The sequence below is a fragment of the Penaeus chinensis genome, chromosome 39 (genome assembly GCF_019202785.1).
Source record: "Penaeus chinensis breed Huanghai No. 1 chromosome 39, ASM1920278v2, whole genome shotgun sequence".
NCBI lineage: Eukaryota > Metazoa > Arthropoda > Malacostraca > Decapoda > Penaeidae > Penaeus > Penaeus chinensis.
Window position 1 is genome coordinate 24,538,456 of NC_061857.1, and position 17,500 is coordinate 24,555,955.

The following is a 17,500-nucleotide window of genomic DNA, read 5'->3' on the forward strand; positions in this document are numbered from 1 at the left end:
TCGGGGTGAATTGTGGAACATACAAGATGATGGTGCTTTAATTGTATCAAGTGTACACACACATGTACAGGGGGATAGCCAGGATTTTAAGAAGAGGAGCAACTGTGGTGTAAATGGAGTAAGCTTGAACTTTCAAAGAAATATGGGCTTGTTTGAAGTGTCATTGCTACACCAACATTTAACCTCCCGTTGATAGATACACCTAGAGGTGTCATGGAAAACCTACCCCTCATGACGGGCACACCTATAGGCGTCATGACTCCCTCCAGAATTTACGCTTGTGACAACTATGCCTGTCATGATTGTATACCTTTATAATAGACTGTTTTCAAAGTTGGGTGTGTAAATAAATGAAAAATGGAAGAAAATAAAAGGCAAATATGAAAAAAGAACAAAGAAAAAGGGGAAGAGGAGGGAAGAAAGTGTAGAAAATAGAGAAAAGATAATGAAGAACAACAAGAAGAGAAAGCAAAGAAGAATGCTCTGCCCTTTTTGACTTCATGTATGCTTGTTTGGCTGATTCACGCACTTTTCCATTACTTGACCTGATGTGGAATACAGGGGCAAGAGCTGATTAACTGGAAAACTATAAAAGGTCAAGCAGAGGGCAAAGTAATCACTCACCATCCAGATTTTGCAAAGCATATCTTGCCAATTCTCTACAGTGTACTCTTGCAAGCCAAGGAATACCCCTGCTGTCTGCTCCTAGAGTTTCGGCCTTTGATGGCTAGCAGTGTTTCTTGCTTGAGAAATGTTCCTGAACCACTCCTGTATTTATATCACGCATCCACTAACAAGGATGTCAATGATGGCAATACAGATGACGATTACACGCCCTCTATGAAACTGTCAAGGACAAGTGATCACTCTGGTCATCAACCTGATGGAGAAGGCAGAGCTGCTTGACAGGGATACGAGTTGCACACAAACAAACGGTATTCCTCCCAGTGCTGTTGGTATAGTCAGTAGCAACAGGAAGGGTAAGCCTTCAGACCTGCAGATGTGCTGTGGACACATCGATTTCCAGAGCACACCAACAAGAATGCTCTGCCCTCAGTAGATGAACAAGCGTCTGGTGGTGAGGCTTTCCACCACCCACACCAGCAAGGTCGTTGCTCTGCCATCCAACTGTCAATGGGCAGCGAGGTCAAAGCCTGAAGTCATCATCTCCTATGACTACAGCATGAAGGGTGTTGAACTCTCAGATCAGATAGCACAGTCATAATCTCTCTCTCTCTCTCTCTCTCTCTCTCTCTCTCTCTCTCTCTCTCTCTCTCTCTCTCTCTCTCTCTCTCTCTCTCTCTCTTTCTCTCTCTCTCTTATCTATGAATTGCAGTGTTTCTGTTCTATCTTGTAGACTCATTACTGACTTTGCACACTGAGATGGTACAAAAATTCTTAAAATAGAGTATATACCATAATATAAGAGAATAATATCCTTCATAAGACATATCATGTGGCTACAATGAGCTTCCAAACATAAAAGTTTCAGAAGTGTAAAAATGGAAGTTCTATATTCTTTATATAGAACTCGACCAATAACTGAGCTGTGCACTCCATTTCTGCACGTCCAGCAAATACCCTACCTAGGAATTGATGAAGTGTGCATTCCCTCCTCCCAAGCACCATTTTTCAACCCAAAGCAGAGTAAAGTGTGCATTATGACTTGTTGAGTGAAAGGAGCCAAGTCACTGGGTATGTTCATCTTCCAAATTAAGTGCAATTCATGGATCTTAAGGGGTGGGGGGGGGGGGGGGAGGCACAACCACACTCACACACACTCTCCCCTTTGAGTGCGAGTGAGTGAGGGAGAGAAAGAAAATATACAAAAACAATAATTTCAAAGTAGAGATAAGGAGGAGAAGAGAAAGTTCAGAAGTAATGCAAACTGCTGAAATATCAGGCTTGACCTAAATTTGTCGTGAGAAATAAAAAGCTCTCTCGCTGGTTAGTTATTTTTAGTCTTAATGACAGTCAACTTTTTTTCTTGTTCTCTTTCTTTCTTTTTCTTTCCTCTCTCTCACAAAAGGAAAAAAATTATTAAATGGAGATATTAATGTTTTAATTTCCAATAATGCTGTGTATATTTTTTGTTCAAAAGATTATTTATTATGTACTTGGATTTATTAAAAGACAGAAATTGGGACAGAAATAAGGTAATGGTAGGGCTGGCTTTGCATTATGAAGGAGAAATAAAATATAGTAGAAGAAGTAATTGAGTAAAGATAGGAAGAAAGAAAACAGCAAGAAAAGCATTGCAAAATAGTTTGCATATGCAGAGAGAACATTCTTACAGTTGCAAGAAGTATAAATATGTAAGGTGTCACATGATAGGATAAAAATAAACAAGAAAAAAAACAGAAGAGGAAGAAGAAAAAAAAAACTTTATAAGAATACAAAACACCAAAGAGGGAGGCTATTATATAAATGAGGAAGATAAAATAGATAAAACAAAAGAGAAAAACAAATGGATGAAAATCAAACATGTTATAAACTTCCCCCTCTTGCAGGAACTTCCGATGCTGATTCGGCGCAAGGAGAGCAAAGGCTATGGAACCAAGAAGCTGGTGGAAGGAAATTACGAAGAAGGCCAGAACTGCCTCATGATTGAGGACGTTATCGTGTCCGGTAGTTCGGTGTACGAGACCCTAGAGGTAAGTTCTTTTGCGTGTGTGTTTGTCTGTTTGTTTTACTGGAATATCTGAAATAAAAGGCTATGATCTTGGCATCAGAAGACAAGACTTTCATTACCATGTCAAGCTTGTAAGTGAACGATATCCATAATCCTTTACATCATGAACCAACCAAGCAGATAGGAAAGAAAGCAACCCAAGGATAGGTTGCAGAAAGGTGTCTCATTCGTAGATGCTCTGACAGATTACCAACCCCTCAACTTTTTTCGCAGACCCTGAAGGAACTGAACTTGAAAGTGGACGATGCCATTGTTTTCCTCGACCGAGAACAAGGAGGAGCAGCAAACTTGGCTTCCATGGGGGTCAATGTCATCTCCGTTGTTACTATGACCCAGGTAAGCGTTGACTTTTGGAAAGACATCGTTCTAAAACGTATTCATAATTTTTCAGTTCGTATTGGTAAACGGGTGTTACATCCATAGCAGAGAAGGGTAGTCAGTGTTAGGACAAAGATTAAGAAGAAGAATTTGTTTTTATAAATAAGAGAGATTGTTGGCGAATAAAAAACACAGATGGTTTAACTTTTTTTATATAAATGATTCATGTTTGGAAAAGGTCATTCAAAATTCATTATTTATCCACAACGTGAAGATGATGGGAATCCTTCTGAAACATGGGTGCATCAACCAAGCGACTTCAGAATCGGTTTTGGAATTCGTTGAGTCACACAATGATACGTCGATCGTCACAAAGGAGAAATCCTCGTGTAAAAACGGTATGTTACAAGAGAAAGAGAGAGATTTAAGAGGAGTTTTTATTATGTATTGATATTTTCATTTCAGTGTGTTGGTCACTTTTTTTTTTTTTTTAATGTGTTGTATAGATATTTTCCAAAGATGCAGATTTAATTTAGTTTTCTTTTGTTTGATTTTCAAAGATTTTATTTAAAACTAAATTCTCAGAAATAGTTATTTTGGATGAAGAAATAGTCCCAGCCTTAGCATGGTTGGTCATTCTGATTATTATGCACTTTCCTTATGAATGAATGTAACTCTAATTTTAACCTTATTGATGTTTCAGTTATGATTGTTATTATTGTTATAGATATTATCATAATTATCATTGTAAATATATGTTTTCTTTGTCTTCTTCTTGCTTCATAAATACTCTATACTATTTCCACTCTTAAATGCACAGTGCTCACATTTCTCCTGTTCTTCCCGCCAGGAATCGATGTCATGGACCGCAAGAAGAGATCCTTTGAGTCACGAACCAGTGTCACCAACCACCCCCTGGCCAGGAAGCTCTTTGAGATCATGTCATCCAAGAAGACTAACCTCTGTGTCGCTGCCGACGTCACCACCTCCAAGGAATTGATATCCCTGGCAGAGAAGGTCGGTTCAGAGTTTTCGAGTCTTGTTGATTGTGTGTTGTTTGTGTGTGGAATGGAGGATTTGTAATGGCAAGGATTGGGTGCTAAGCATGTGTGTGGGGAGAGGGTTTGTGAGTCAATTAATACTTCAGAGGCAGTTACTTCTGTTCCTTATTCTAGTTGTCAGGAATGAGAGTTCAATATGTAGTTTGTAATCGGCAATATTTTATAATTAAGTGAAATTGTGTCCATTGTTTTGTCCTATTTTTTTTTCAACAGCTAAGAAGAGCTTTAGGTATCTAAAAACTTAAATGATTCAAACATTTCATTATAGGTCGGTCCTCACATATGCCTGCTCAAGACCCACATCGACATCTTGACAGACTTCAGCAAGGAAACGGTTGAGAGCTTAAAGGAACTCGCAGCAACGCACAACTTCATGCTTTTTGAAGACAGGTTTGTAAAGAGCTTTTGCACAGCTTTTAGTAAATTTACCTGTAAGTCTAAGGATTCTCCTACTTCTGCTTCTGCTGATTCTTCATCATCATCATCATCATTTTTTTTTTCTTTTTCTTCTTCTGTTCTTAAGCTGATTCTTCTTTGTCCTGTGTGTGCTAGTCAGATGTGTGACAAGAAGCAGGGTTGACATTCAAAAGTTTTTTGATAAAAAGTTTGTTAACGCTTGACGGCTCCACAACCATTTAGTCACCAAGGAATTAATTAGGCCTACCTAAACTGCTTACTCTTTTGCTTGATTTTTTTGTGTAAATTCTTTTTAATTTCTATTACGGTTGTTATCATTAGTATCATTATGATTTTCATATTGATCAGCAACAATCATACAGTAATGAAAGTGAAAACCTTTCTTAACAAAAGTTCAAGGAATGTAAATAGGTGAAACCAGATAGGCTTAGTAATTAACCCTTTGGCAACTATGCACTTCAAGAACCATCTGTGTGTAAACAGTTTTAATAAAAGTAGTGATAGTTGCATTTATATTACTATTGCTACCAGCCACTGTTATATCAGACAGTTTTTATTTCGTAATCCTGGAGAGATAGGCATGTACCTTAATCGGCCTCAATATGGTAGTTGAAAAGAAAATTGGCCCCCAGAGGCTTTTGAGTTTGACACTCCCATGCTAAGGTATATGAATTTAAGAATGCAGAGTTTATTAGCAGAAGTGTAATAAGATTTGGATTAGGGCTTAGTAACTGTACATATTATGAACATTATTCAGATATTTCTCCAGTAAAATAATAGTGACAGGGTACTTAATTGTGAATAAGTAGAGACAGATTTTGACAGTTTGCTGATATTTCTATTTGTGTGCATCTCTAGGTAGGTTTTTAGTGTATTGACTTCGTATTTGTCTTTATTGCTAAAATTCATTAATGTAGAAAACTTCAAGATGATAGATTATAATAACGCATTGTCATCAGTTGATATTACAGGAACTATCACTCATTATGGTGAAGAGTGTATGACAGTGAATATATCCTGTTTTTTTTTTTTTTTTTTTTTTTTTTTTTTTTTTTTTTTTTTTTAGCCAAATTTCTTCTCAGAAAATGTATTATTAATTTCTTTAGCCAAGTCTGTAAGAATCTGTTTGTGTAAATATATATACAGCGTAGAGAAAAAAAAAACAGAAAACAGACACATTGATAATATTAGAATAAATTGAAATCGAGAGTTTAACTTCATGTCCTGGCTTCTTTTCTCGCAGGAAGTTTGGAGATATCGGCAGCACAGTAGCCAGTCAGTACTCGGGAGGCGCCTATAACATTGTTGATTGGGCTGAGCTTGTTACAGTACATGGCCTGCCTGGTGATGGCATTATCAAAGGTAGTTGTCTTTATTATTATCTATTTATTACTATGATTATTTTCTTGATATGATTATTTGTCATTTTTATTGTTATTACTATTATTATTGTTTTTATTAATGTTCATTTTGACAACATATTTCACTTGTAAAGTCGAGTCATCTAGGTTTGACTATTATGTTCCTTTCATTTTATTTTATATGTTCATGTGAGGGTATAGAAGTGTGATTTAAACACCATTAGTTTTGTTTAGTTTGAAGTCTTAGATTACCAAAGGACATCAAGATAGATATTATATTTGTTCGTTCTTTATTACGTCTGATTTATGTCGCTCCGTTTTCTCGTAGGGTTGATGTCGGCTATAAATGGTCGACCTCGGGGTTGTGTTCTTGTCTCCGAAATGAGTTCGTCGGGAGCTCTCACGTCGCAGGAGTACGTCAATGGTAAGTACCTCCTTGCCCCGTAGCCCCCGCCCACTCGCCCACACATGGTTCACTTGGTTGATTACTTTGGATGATGTTGTACTCTATACTTCATATATGCTGCTGTCTGTGAGTTTCAGGGTTAACTGGAAGGTCCAAATGAAAAGACCATCTGTTTTTAGGTCAACCTTCCCATGAAAGAGATTCGTTTGGAATATTTGTGATATCACTGTCTTTTACTTCAACTTAAGAGAGGTACATAACAAGGTCTTTTCCCCCTGATGCTTGTTAACTCTTGAGGGAGCAAAATCATTAACATTAACCAATGCATTTGGGCAGGCTAAAACACCCATAGGCAGAAACTCTTGCTTTCAAGCTGTATAAGCAACTGTGACTTTGTTATATATATGTATGCATGATATATCAAAGCCTTAGTGCTGTGCTTTGGCCTTTTGCAGAAGAGTCTAGCCACCACAGTGCAAAGTCCACCATAGAATGTCATTAAACTTTGATTAGACTGAGAAAATGGTGGCATACATCATCCAGAGGCAATGAGATGAGAAAATTAACTGTGCCCTTTGCAACAGTGAAATGGATTCTCCTAGAGGCTACATCATTTGTGATATAAGTTAATATATTTTTACTCTTAACTAATTTATTTATTTTTGATTACTTATGTTTCTTACAAATTAGGCTGCTGCAAGATGGCCCAGAACCACACCTACTTCGTGATTGGCTTCGTGTCGCAGAGCAACGTAAGCAGCGACCCACGATTCATCCTAATGACACCTGGGGTTCAACTTGACAAGTCTGTTGATGGGCTTGGACAACAGGTGAGGACCAAAATTGTTGCTCTTTTCATAAAATGTCTTTCAATTGTGTTCGTTTTGTGCGTCACGTTTCGAGGCATGTATGAACAGGGAAATTTCAAGTCCCTAGATTCTTTTCAGGCAGACTTTCCCCAGATTTAGGCTGTGAAAAATGGTATTGCCTAACCTTATAGGTTTTCCTGCAAAGTCATAAGGGGGGGGGGGGAATGTGAATAAAGGAGGGAGTTTCGTATTATTCTGTAAATTTGCAGTAGCCTTTTCGATAGGGTATTGGTACATTTTAGTTCATTGGTTTACATTGAAACATGTGAGCAGAGACCATGTGAGTAGAATTATTCACGTTTGTAGAGTGAGTGTGTGTGTGTGTGTGTGTGTGTGTGTGTGTGTGTGTGTGTGTGTGTGTGTGTGTGTGTGTGTGTGTGTGTGTGTGTGTGTGTGTGTGTGTCTATATATATATATATACATATCATAATTTCTGGAAAAAAAACAAAAACAAAGGGAGAGTAAAGGAACAAACAAAATACCCAAGGATCCACACCCTCATAACAGTCGCTTCCCAAATCTCTTGCAGTACGTGACTCCACGAGTAGCAGTCCTGGAGCGAGGGGCCGACGTTGTCATTGTGGGCCGAGGCATCAGAGAGGCAGAGGACCCGGAAGCAGCAGCAATAAAGTACAAAGAGGAGGCTTTTTCAGCTTACTTGGAGCGCATTGAGGCCCAGTAAAGAGCTATGGGGAGAATCTCACACCAGAGTTTTTCTGAGGACATGCCTACTGTGCTCTGGGCGGCCTGAAGTAATAGCAATAGCAGGGTCACAGATTTAATAATAGATGACTGTTTTTTTGTTATAGAAAAAGAGAGAACTATTTATATATGAGAAATCTAGAGAGGATTTTATTCACTTTTTTGTATATATAGCATTGCTGTTATATTTTAGGGAATTTTCTTTTCCTTGGCATGTGAAAAATAAAATTATCAGTTGTATCATCTGCTACATTATGAATTCTTTGCTATTATTTCAATATTGTGCTGTATCCATATATTTTGGAATATTTTAATGCAAATTATGGTGACTTGTTAATTTAATTTCTTTTTTTTTTATTTTATTTTTTTTATGGATTTTTTTTATGTTCAAGTTTGTAACATTCCATAGTTAATTAATTATGTATATTGTATTTTTTTTTTTTTTTTTTTTCTTGCATTTATGCATTTTGAAACAGAAATATGGTGAAATAACATACTTTCAGATGAAGTTAATAATTTGTAAAATATAATAAATAAACTAATTTCTCAGAATTACAATTAATGCAGTGCATTGTAACTCACTCCCTTTAACCCAATGACTATCATGGTTCCCTTTTTCTTTCCTCATCATTCCTTTCCTTCTTTCTTTTTCCTTTCCCACACCTCCTCCTCCTCCTCCTCCTCCTCCTTGTCAATAAATTTAAGCTTGTAATGATTCTAATCACTGGTGCACAAAATTGTTTGCTGTTGGAACACACGTTTTTTTCTGAAATATTTGACTTTTTCCAAGTTATTTCTATTTGCCTGTTGTGTCTTTGTATTCTTTCTTTAAGATATCACTTCTCCTTCGCTGTAGGACTCGACCTGTATTCAGTTACAAAAGAGTGGAACGGAGACTTTCCTGATGCAGGCCAATAACAATATTGCCCGTGACCCCTCCATTTTTGTGTGTTTCAAGAGTACAGATGTGCAGAGCTATGTCCTGCTTGCTCAAATCAGTTTCATTCATTGATTTATGACAGTGATTGAAGTCAGGTGACATTGTTTGAAAATGCGTTTGTGTGACAGGTGCTGTATAGATTGTACTTTGTATGCACATGGAAAATGTTGGCATTAGGAACACACAGGGATCAGGAATAGGAAATGTTTTGTCATATATTATTATCATGGCGATAAAGAGTAATTGTAGCAAACTGAGCAAGAGGGGTGTCTTCAAGTGGTTCAGAATTGGAAAAGTGAACAAGCAAAAGACAGAAGAGATGGTGACTGCAAGCAATTGAGAATTTTATTTGTAGATAGAAGTGGAATATGAGTGGATTAACACGGGTAAGTATTTTAGAGAATTCAAAGTGAATGACAAGATTTTAGGGCTAGCCTGGAAGTTTGTTGCTTACCAAGCCAAAAGTTAGTGAGAAAATGCTGAGCAGAGAGTAGCTTCAGAGGGTCATTGTTTAAAGAAATAACTAAACAGAACATATCACAAAAGTTGTAGTTAGTATTCTTAAGGAAGTAGTAGTTTTGCTATGTTAACTCCCTCCCTGAAAGAAATGCAATTGTTGCTGAAAAGACTTCACGGATAGTAGTAGTTCAGTATCAGTTTATATGGGAAAGATCGCCAAAAATCATTGCACAGAAGCTTAGTGTATAAGTTTTTTGTTTTTTTTTCTGTAAATTAAAGGATTAGAAAAATGTCAGCATATTGGTCACGCTTGAAGATAAAAATCCGACCAGTTTTAGAAACCATTCTTGTTAAGGGAGACCATAAAGAAATATAGTGGTTAGATTTTAAAGGCCTTGGGATTACAAAGTTCCTACCGAATCATACTACGAAAATAAACACATTTTGGTCTTGCTACATCGAATTACGTGCTTACAAATGTGAAATTAGTATGCTAGTATCTGTAATTCTTGACTAAAGTTAGGCTACAATTAACAGATTTTAGTGGGGTAGACTCCAATAGGTTCTCAAGTTCTTAACTTAAATATGACACAAGCAAAGTAAATCTCTAATGTCAGTAGTGTCTGGTGTGCATGTAGTACTGAAAAGGAATTAACAGTACATATTTTTCCCATACTAAATTCCAAGACCTATTCTGGCATGATACAAATATTTAAAATGTTAGTAAAAAAAAAAATTGTCAATATGTTTTAGTTATGTTACTTGTCAGCCAAATCATAAGCCTGATATTCTGTTAAAATAATTACTAGAATTTTATAATAATGCAAATGAGAGAGGGTAAAGTTGACTTGCAGATGATGTTCTTCCAAATGGTAATGTTTCTCCTCCGCACACTTGTGTTCAAAAGGCCTAATTACAAGATTAAGATATTCTATGGTCAAATGATGTTATGTTTCTCTATGTGAATAATTAACATTAGGTTTCAAAGTACATATTAATTTTATCTGACTTTTATGTATAACAAAAGTATGAAGAAAACCAACATCGGCACAAGAGAAAGAGGTAAGACAAAGGATAAGGTTTGTCGGGTCCAGTGGTGAGTCTAAGAGGTCTCAAAGGTGGGATGGAAGTGGCTGTTGAAGTGTAACTAAGCACCAACACTGCATGTCCATCAGGGATAATGCTAGTGCAGGTAAACATTGTCAGTTCACATGTTGGGAAGGTACATAGCAGTCATTTGGAAATGACACCATCAGCAGGAAAATCGTAGGCAAAATGCCTTGGCCCAATTTCCTGTGGGGACAGAAAACATGTGGACCCTACAGTGGCTTAAGCCTGTCACTTGTGATCTGCTTGATCTGGTAACACTGCTTAGAAAGGGTGGGCTATTCACTCAGCGGCCAGTGCCCACATGGATTCTTCCCTTTGACATCTTAATCAGAATTAAGCCAGCCAGGCTGTCATAACTTTCATAAAGAAAAACAAAACACCTACATGTACACAGGAAGATTTCCAGAAAATTATTTGCACCCATAATTTCAGCCGACATTTTGTACCCAAGTTTAGCACAATCATATCAACGTTGTTACCCAAATTATTTTCAAATTTTTGTATATCATGTATCACTCTGTTGCAGGGGGTGCAATGGTCACTCCCAAGAAGCCCCTTCCCTACAGGAGGTTTGAGAGATTGAGTAACCGATTATTGAAAGTCTGCCACGCTAGCTTTAAGTCATTAGTCTAAAGAGATAGCTATAGAAATGGTTCATATTAAGATTTATTATACATAGAAAGTAAGTCACCAATTGTTTGGATTTTTCAGTGAGTTTAGACATGTATGGTTGTGCCTTTAGAGATGTCTATGAATGAATGAATTATAAGCAAATTTATATATCGGAATCTTTGTATATAGGTAATTGGTATGCTTTGGCATCAGTTAATTTTAGGAAATATGATTGTCATGGTTTTTAACACTTAATAGATTATGACTAAAAACTATTTTAAAACCTCAGTTTATTAGCAATGCTTAGTTTTCTTTCCCAAAAAGTGACATATGACTTTTAAAAACAGGCCTTTGTATTATTATTTTCTTGCATGTAATATACTTGAAATGAACAGTCCAGTTAAACTATGCAATCCTTCATACTAGACAGTAGACAATCCTTTAATATCTTTAAGTAAATAAATTACAATAATAGTGTCGATATTAAGCAGCAGTGAAATTTGAATGAAATTCACAAACGAAGACAAGGTCACTAAATCTAAGAATAATAATATAGAAAGTGGTTGCATTAGTTTGAAGCTTTGACATCTCTAATCATAGTCTCTGTAAACTACTTGAGTATTAACCCAATGACTGCCGAATTTTGTGCTGTCCCCTGTAGTTTGTTAAATTTGGTTACGGACAGATGGCTCCACATGTCCTCAGCCACCAAGGAGTCTGCTTTTATTTATTTGATTGATTGTTTTTTTTTTTTTTTTTTTCCTGTGTCAACATCTAAGGTCATCATTGGAATATTCAAAATATAGCAAAAGGGTGGGGCATAGGGGCAAAGCACCTGGGTAAGAAAGTATTTGGTTCATAAGACAATGTTCCTGCACTTCCAGAATGGTTAATGGTTAAAACAGGTAATTTGCTAGACACATACTAAGCCCAACCACAACAATGAGCTAGGGATTGGGGGCCATGGAGTCTTATCAGTATGCCCTAGAGACCACGCTTGACTTCCCCATTCCTTGAATTTGTAGGAAAATGTTTTTCTTTCATACTGTTAATATTGATGTTATTATTATTTTTATGATCGTTAAATTGCCATTGAAATATTAAATAACATACAACAAAATAATAAAAATTAAGCTTTTCAAAAATCTGAGAAAAGGGTAAGCAAGTGAGATAGGCAGGACTAACAACCAACTCCTTGGTGACTAAGCAATTATAGAGCCATCTATGTGTAAAGACAATTGATGAACTTATAGTACAGTGGGCATGGCATATATTCTTGCCATTTGCACCGAATGGGTTAATTAATTTGTACGAGATGTTGAAGTAAAAGCAGGACACACAACAGATATTTTAAAAGGAATATATGTCAAATACAACAGAATTCTTTTTATTCTGTTATACCACTGGGAAAATTCTTATTCAACCCTTTACAACTGTTGAACACAGTTATGCCATATTGAACTCTATGGTTTACATACTGGCTACTGCCAGTCAAAACTGCCCAACTTTCTACTCAGCAGTATGGACATCATTTACAGGTAATGGCCACCAGACTTTGCCCCTCTGAGGACAGTACCTGATAGTGAGGACATGGACACACAAGGGATATTGCTTCCATGCATTATGTCACCAAATCACAATCCAAGGTGGGCAGAGGTGATGATGTCAGGCAGGGAACCATTAAGAAAATATATATATATATATATATATATATACCTGCTCTTCTGGTCTCCCATGGACAAAACACATGCCAAATTGATCACCCAGGAACTACTCAGTATGGCAACAGCAAAATCAACTCCCTACATCATCTTAAGTACCTGTGCCCACATGGGTACTGTCACTCTAAAAGCCTAGCCACAAGCAGGCATAGTAGCAGTCATCTGTATAGGCAGGTCACAGATGAGAAAACAGCAGGGAAATGCATGGTTAGGAAGTCTTTTTGCCTGCCTGTGAACTCAAGTGCTCAGGTCAACCCTTTGTCAGTATCACACATGCTCATGTGAACAGAACTTTAGATGTAATAAGACTGGGCTGATTCTGAACCAAGGGTTTGTTAACTCATAGATCTAAATTGCTAATTCATAGATCTAATATTCACTCATTAAAAAATTAAGGAACCAAATTTACTGCTATGTTCTACAGAATAGTTTGACACCTGCAATCACAAGGTGGCGATTGCAGAATACATCTCGGATATAATTTGATATCGACTTAAATGCTACATTTCATAATATTGGCGAATACTTTTTTCACTTGTCAATACTTTGTGTAGCAAATGTTCAACTTTGAAATGGCAACTTTGTAATTTCAGTTAATAAAGCCCTTTTTCAGTATTGGAATCTTTCAGTGTCTACCTTTTGCTTGGTTTGTTTTCAGACTTTGGCAAAAGAATATTGCAGCGTAGTAGTAGTACTACTTTGAATAATGTCAAGAAATATTGCTAAAAAGAAAGTATTTTTAATTATACTGAAAACACAGTATGGAGGTCAATAGCAATTTCCTCTTATATAGAACTGAAAATTGGAACCACAATAATAGAACACAAGATCTTATTTATAGCAATGAAACCATAAAAAAAATCTGGTTTCCAAGAATCAAAATAGGATTTGAGAAAACCTTTCCACATTTATAAAACTTGTCTAATGTCTCTTCATTTACTCTCAAGGAATGGACTTAAATGATCATGAAAAGCAATTAATCAACACCACCAATTCTTTATGTACAAAATTTAAACCAGAACATTCATATAACATTTATTATAGAAAAATTCCACAATATCTTAGCCTATATAACTCTTATATAAACGAACCACTTAAACTCTGGAATGATCAACACATCCGATCATTCGATAACTTCCAGGTGATCCTCTCAGTGAGGCAAACGTCTACACACGCTTGTCCTCCTGTAATAATTTATCAACATCATCCACAAAAGAACTCAGTCAAGTCAGAAGCTCCTGGTCGACGGAGCAATTCTTACAACAAAAAAAAAGTTTCATTCAGCCATTCACACCACTTGCCGACAGCTTCACAACGTCACTCGCAATGACTTGGAAAAGGTCCGTCCGTATCCGTGGGGTTTTAAGAGCGCGTGTACTTGCCCCAGATGTGGAGCATGAAGACTGTGGCAATGAAGACGAGAGAACCGACAAGTACAGGCAGAGGTCCACTGTGGAAAGGAGAGAACAGAAAAATAATTAATAAATTGAGGATTATTTTTTTTAGAGCCTAATAGTAAGCTGTCAATAAGGATTTTTAATATTACTTTCGTTCTTCAATAATGGAGAACCTAGCAAGCCAAAAAGGAAAAATCTCATAGAAAAGGTACAGAGTGAACGCTTAGATGTACCAGACCGGCTACAATTATATCTTTCTCAGAAATACACGAGCAAGTTAATCGTAAATGTTGAATACCAAGCAGAGGACCCACTCACCCCCCAACCGACATCCCAGAGAAACCCCTTCAAAGCCCCCGAACACTCACACTTTGATTCCTGGGGAGTCGTCCGTGTAGAACCTCCACATGCCTCCCGTTGAGGCAGCGCTGCGGCCAGAGGTCGAGGTGGTCGTCTTGCGCTGTCTGGCCGTGGTTCCGCCCGACTGCCTGGCCATGGAGCCCGACCCTCCGCTGCGGGGGGACACTGTGCGGGCTGGGGAGCGGCCGCCAGACCCCACGATGGTCGAACTTGGCGAGGAAGGCTTGGGGAGAGAGGAAAGTTAGCATCTCGAAATGGGCAAAATCCTTAGGAATCTTCTTACAGTGAAAAATAAAGTTTATAACAATGTTCTCTACATAATTATGAGTAAATTGGAGAAATGAGAAAGATCTACCAGCTTTCCTGACAAGCACCTTCCATTATGCCAACAGTAAAAGTAAAAGTGATACGAAACAGCTTCAAAAATTGGCTCCAGCTGTCATCTACTTCCGGTGCGCCAAGGAACTACCGATTTTTTATTTTCTTTAAGTTTTGCTTGTCATTCGACTTTCCATAAGTTCCAGAACCTATTTTTCCCATTTCTCCTTTTCTTACTGCTTGCTTGGGAAAGTAACAAAAGGAAAATGTTCCCGACTTCTCAATAAACATAACCATTTACTTACATCCACATATTCTAAATTCCATCCTCAAAAATCCCACAGAACGAAACAAATACGAAAATCGCGACATTACAACACACCGGTAAGAGACCCCGCTGACCTTTTCATTAAATCACTCATTCAGTCCTTCGTAAACCAACCTGAAAACCGCCCAAATCCTAGCAATGGATGCAAATAACCCCCGCCCTCTGCTCAGATTCAGGACCCGAGCCTCAAACACACAAATGACCCCAAGTAAACAGCCCGACTCGTCCCATATGCCACTACGTCAAAAATAAAACGAAAATGTCTGAAATTCCCAACAGAATATTAACGTGCCGTTCGATTTCCCTCAATCCCTTGGCCCATTCTCCGCAAACCCCAGTGCAAAAGGATTCCCGAAAAGCCGTAAAATCGACAAAAATCCTTCAAACTTACCATGTTTCTGTGATGGAGTTGCGGCGGGGAGTGAGCACGGAAGCGACGCGTTCGGTCCCGACGTCAAGGCGCTTCTGACACAAACACACACGTCACCTGTGTGTCACGACCGGAGGGATGGTTCCTTCTCGAGAGTTCGGGATCGTGGATTTCTTTTTTAATTTTGGTGCTGTGGATTTGGTGATTTTGTTGTCGTGTTGTATTTTTGTAATGTGTTTTTTGATAGTTTTGATCTTCCGTGTGGTGCGTTGTTTGAAGAATGTTGATGTATTTATAATCCTATTATTTTTTCTCTTTTTCACGTTATTAGGCTGATATACTGCCTAATTATATATATACTATTTAATAAAAGGAATATAATGGCTTTTCAGTAGCAATCAAATCTGTATTTCTGAACATTTATCACCTCCAAATATTTATACATTCATGATTGTATAATACACTTATATATTTACAATCCTACGGAGATACAATTGATAATGTAATACACTATCCAGTATAGAGTTCAAGATAAATAGCATGTAATATTTCTTTTCAAACAAAAAATACAACATAAAATACATTGCAAAATCTTATGGAATGGCACTGAAATACCTTTCTCTCATAACTAACCAAAAACATTAACCCCAAAACTAGAAATCAGAAAGAAAACAAACAAAACACACATATAATTATATTTCCTAAATCCCCCTATATTGAAAAACAAAGCAAAACAAGAAAAGAGATAAAAAGAAAAGGAAATTTTAAGAAACGAAAAATGATTTATCCATTCTTGTAATTCGACCTAAAAGAGCTATTCCTATACATATTCACAATTTCCCTAAAAATCCCCTTACCTCTAAAACAACAACAACAAAACAGAACCCCAAAAACAAACAAAAACAAAAAATAAAAAACTTTAGCCCAGCGCTCCCTGTGCGAGGAGTCCCCGAGGGCGCATGGCTGAGGTCCCGCAACACGTTCGGAAATTCCTGTTTAGGTCGTGTGAGAGCAGGAACTCGGCCTCGTCTGAATGTCTTGAGGTGCTGATTCCCGAGGTGAGGAGACGAGGGAGAGGTGGGCGGGGCTGGAGAGGCGAGAGAGGTTGGAGGAGGGAGGAATGATGGAGGGAACGAGGCATGGGGGGGGAGGTCGGGAAATTTCGTCATGGAATGGGCTGAAATAATAGATGAGGTGAGGATTGCTTAAATATATAAATTGATGATTAAAACTTCACTATCATCACTGGTTATATGAAAGCAAAACCTCTCACGTGATTTTTTATACTGTGTTAGTGTCTATGGAATGTTCTTTACATACTGTGCATGAATAATATTGTACATAAACCCAGCACTCTTAAAGGCAGTATTTCCCCCTCTGATAAATATTTATGATACATCCACGGCCCATATCCTCTGCAGCTTTCATCACTCTAGCAAAGACAAGCATAGGGCCAGCTTGTGTGTTCTGGCACCATAGAGCTTGTAGACCTCTTGGCCGTATGTCAGTAAAGACCCAGTCCGGCTCTTTTTTGCTGGAATATGCGTGTTTGAGATTATTGGTATTTTGGCATAGCATGTAACGCTAAAGGTGCATCAATAGACCCATTGCAACACTGTCGGCTTTAGGTAGCTATTGTAGGCTTTCCTTCAGATGTTACTGTAATTTCTGAGTGATTTGGATAGAACATGGGTATTATAATTGTTAGAGAGAAGAGAGGGAGGTCGTATTTGGAAGCCACTGTGGGTATCTGCTTTACTGTTAATCCTATTGTAAAGAAATTACATGAAGTATTTAAGATAGAGCTGCACATAGGGAAAAAATTAATGAGTCGACAAAAGCAAATGAAACCACACCAATAGATAATAAAAAAATAATAATAATCTTCAAAGTATAGGTAATTCAACTATTGTCTATCAAAGCAAATGGCTTTATATACCATGAAATACTTCTTTACTTTGCACACTAGTAATGGTCATCAATTTTGAGATAATCTGATAGGATCCCTCAGCAGTTTATCATTTAAGGAACAACAGTGTAAGATCTTTGTCAGAAGAAT

The 17,500-nt window shown here is 37.4% G+C and overlaps 3 protein-coding genes across 3 annotated transcripts in view; 2 read left to right on the top strand and 1 right to left on the bottom strand.

Moving 5' to 3' along the window:
* The window catches only part of LOC125046569 (uridine 5'-monophosphate synthase-like), a 19,629-nt gene extending 6,346 nt beyond the window's left edge, over nt 1-13,283 (top strand). The window contains exons 3-11 of the mRNA XM_047644356.1: nt 2,511-2,654; nt 2,906-3,028; nt 3,285-3,408; nt 3,861-4,027; nt 4,340-4,461; nt 5,732-5,850; nt 6,178-6,273; nt 6,946-7,085; nt 7,654-13,283. Coding sequence (XP_047500312.1) covers nt 2,511-2,654; nt 2,906-3,028; nt 3,285-3,408; nt 3,861-4,027; nt 4,340-4,461; nt 5,732-5,850; nt 6,178-6,273; nt 6,946-7,085; nt 7,654-7,806 — 1,188 coding nt within the window. The 3' untranslated portion in view covers nt 7,807-13,283. The remainder of the gene's footprint in view (nt 1-2,510; nt 2,655-2,905; nt 3,029-3,284; nt 3,409-3,860; nt 4,028-4,339; nt 4,462-5,731; nt 5,851-6,177; nt 6,274-6,945; nt 7,086-7,653) is intronic.
* A 408-nt stretch (nt 13,284-13,691) lies between these two features.
* LOC125046570 (protein transport protein Sec61 subunit beta-like) lies at nt 13,692-15,604 on the bottom strand. Its single transcript, XM_047644357.1, has 3 exons — nt 15,463-15,604; nt 14,434-14,648; nt 13,692-14,118 (listed from the first exon to the last, which is right to left on the bottom strand). Exons 1-3 carry the CDS (start codon nt 15,463-15,465, stop codon nt 14,031-14,033), a joined length of 306 nt encoding a protein of 101 aa, XP_047500313.1. The 5' UTR covers nt 15,466-15,604; the 3' UTR covers nt 13,692-14,030.
* A 747-nt stretch (nt 15,605-16,351) lies between these two features.
* Nucleotides 16,352-17,500, top strand: part of LOC125046519 (probable methyltransferase-like protein 23) — a 5,727-nt gene continuing 4,578 nt past the window's right edge. The window contains exon 1 of the mRNA XM_047644298.1: nt 16,352-16,499. Coding sequence (XP_047500254.1) covers nt 16,401-16,499 — 99 coding nt within the window. The 5' untranslated portion in view covers nt 16,352-16,400. The remainder of the gene's footprint in view (nt 16,500-17,500) is intronic.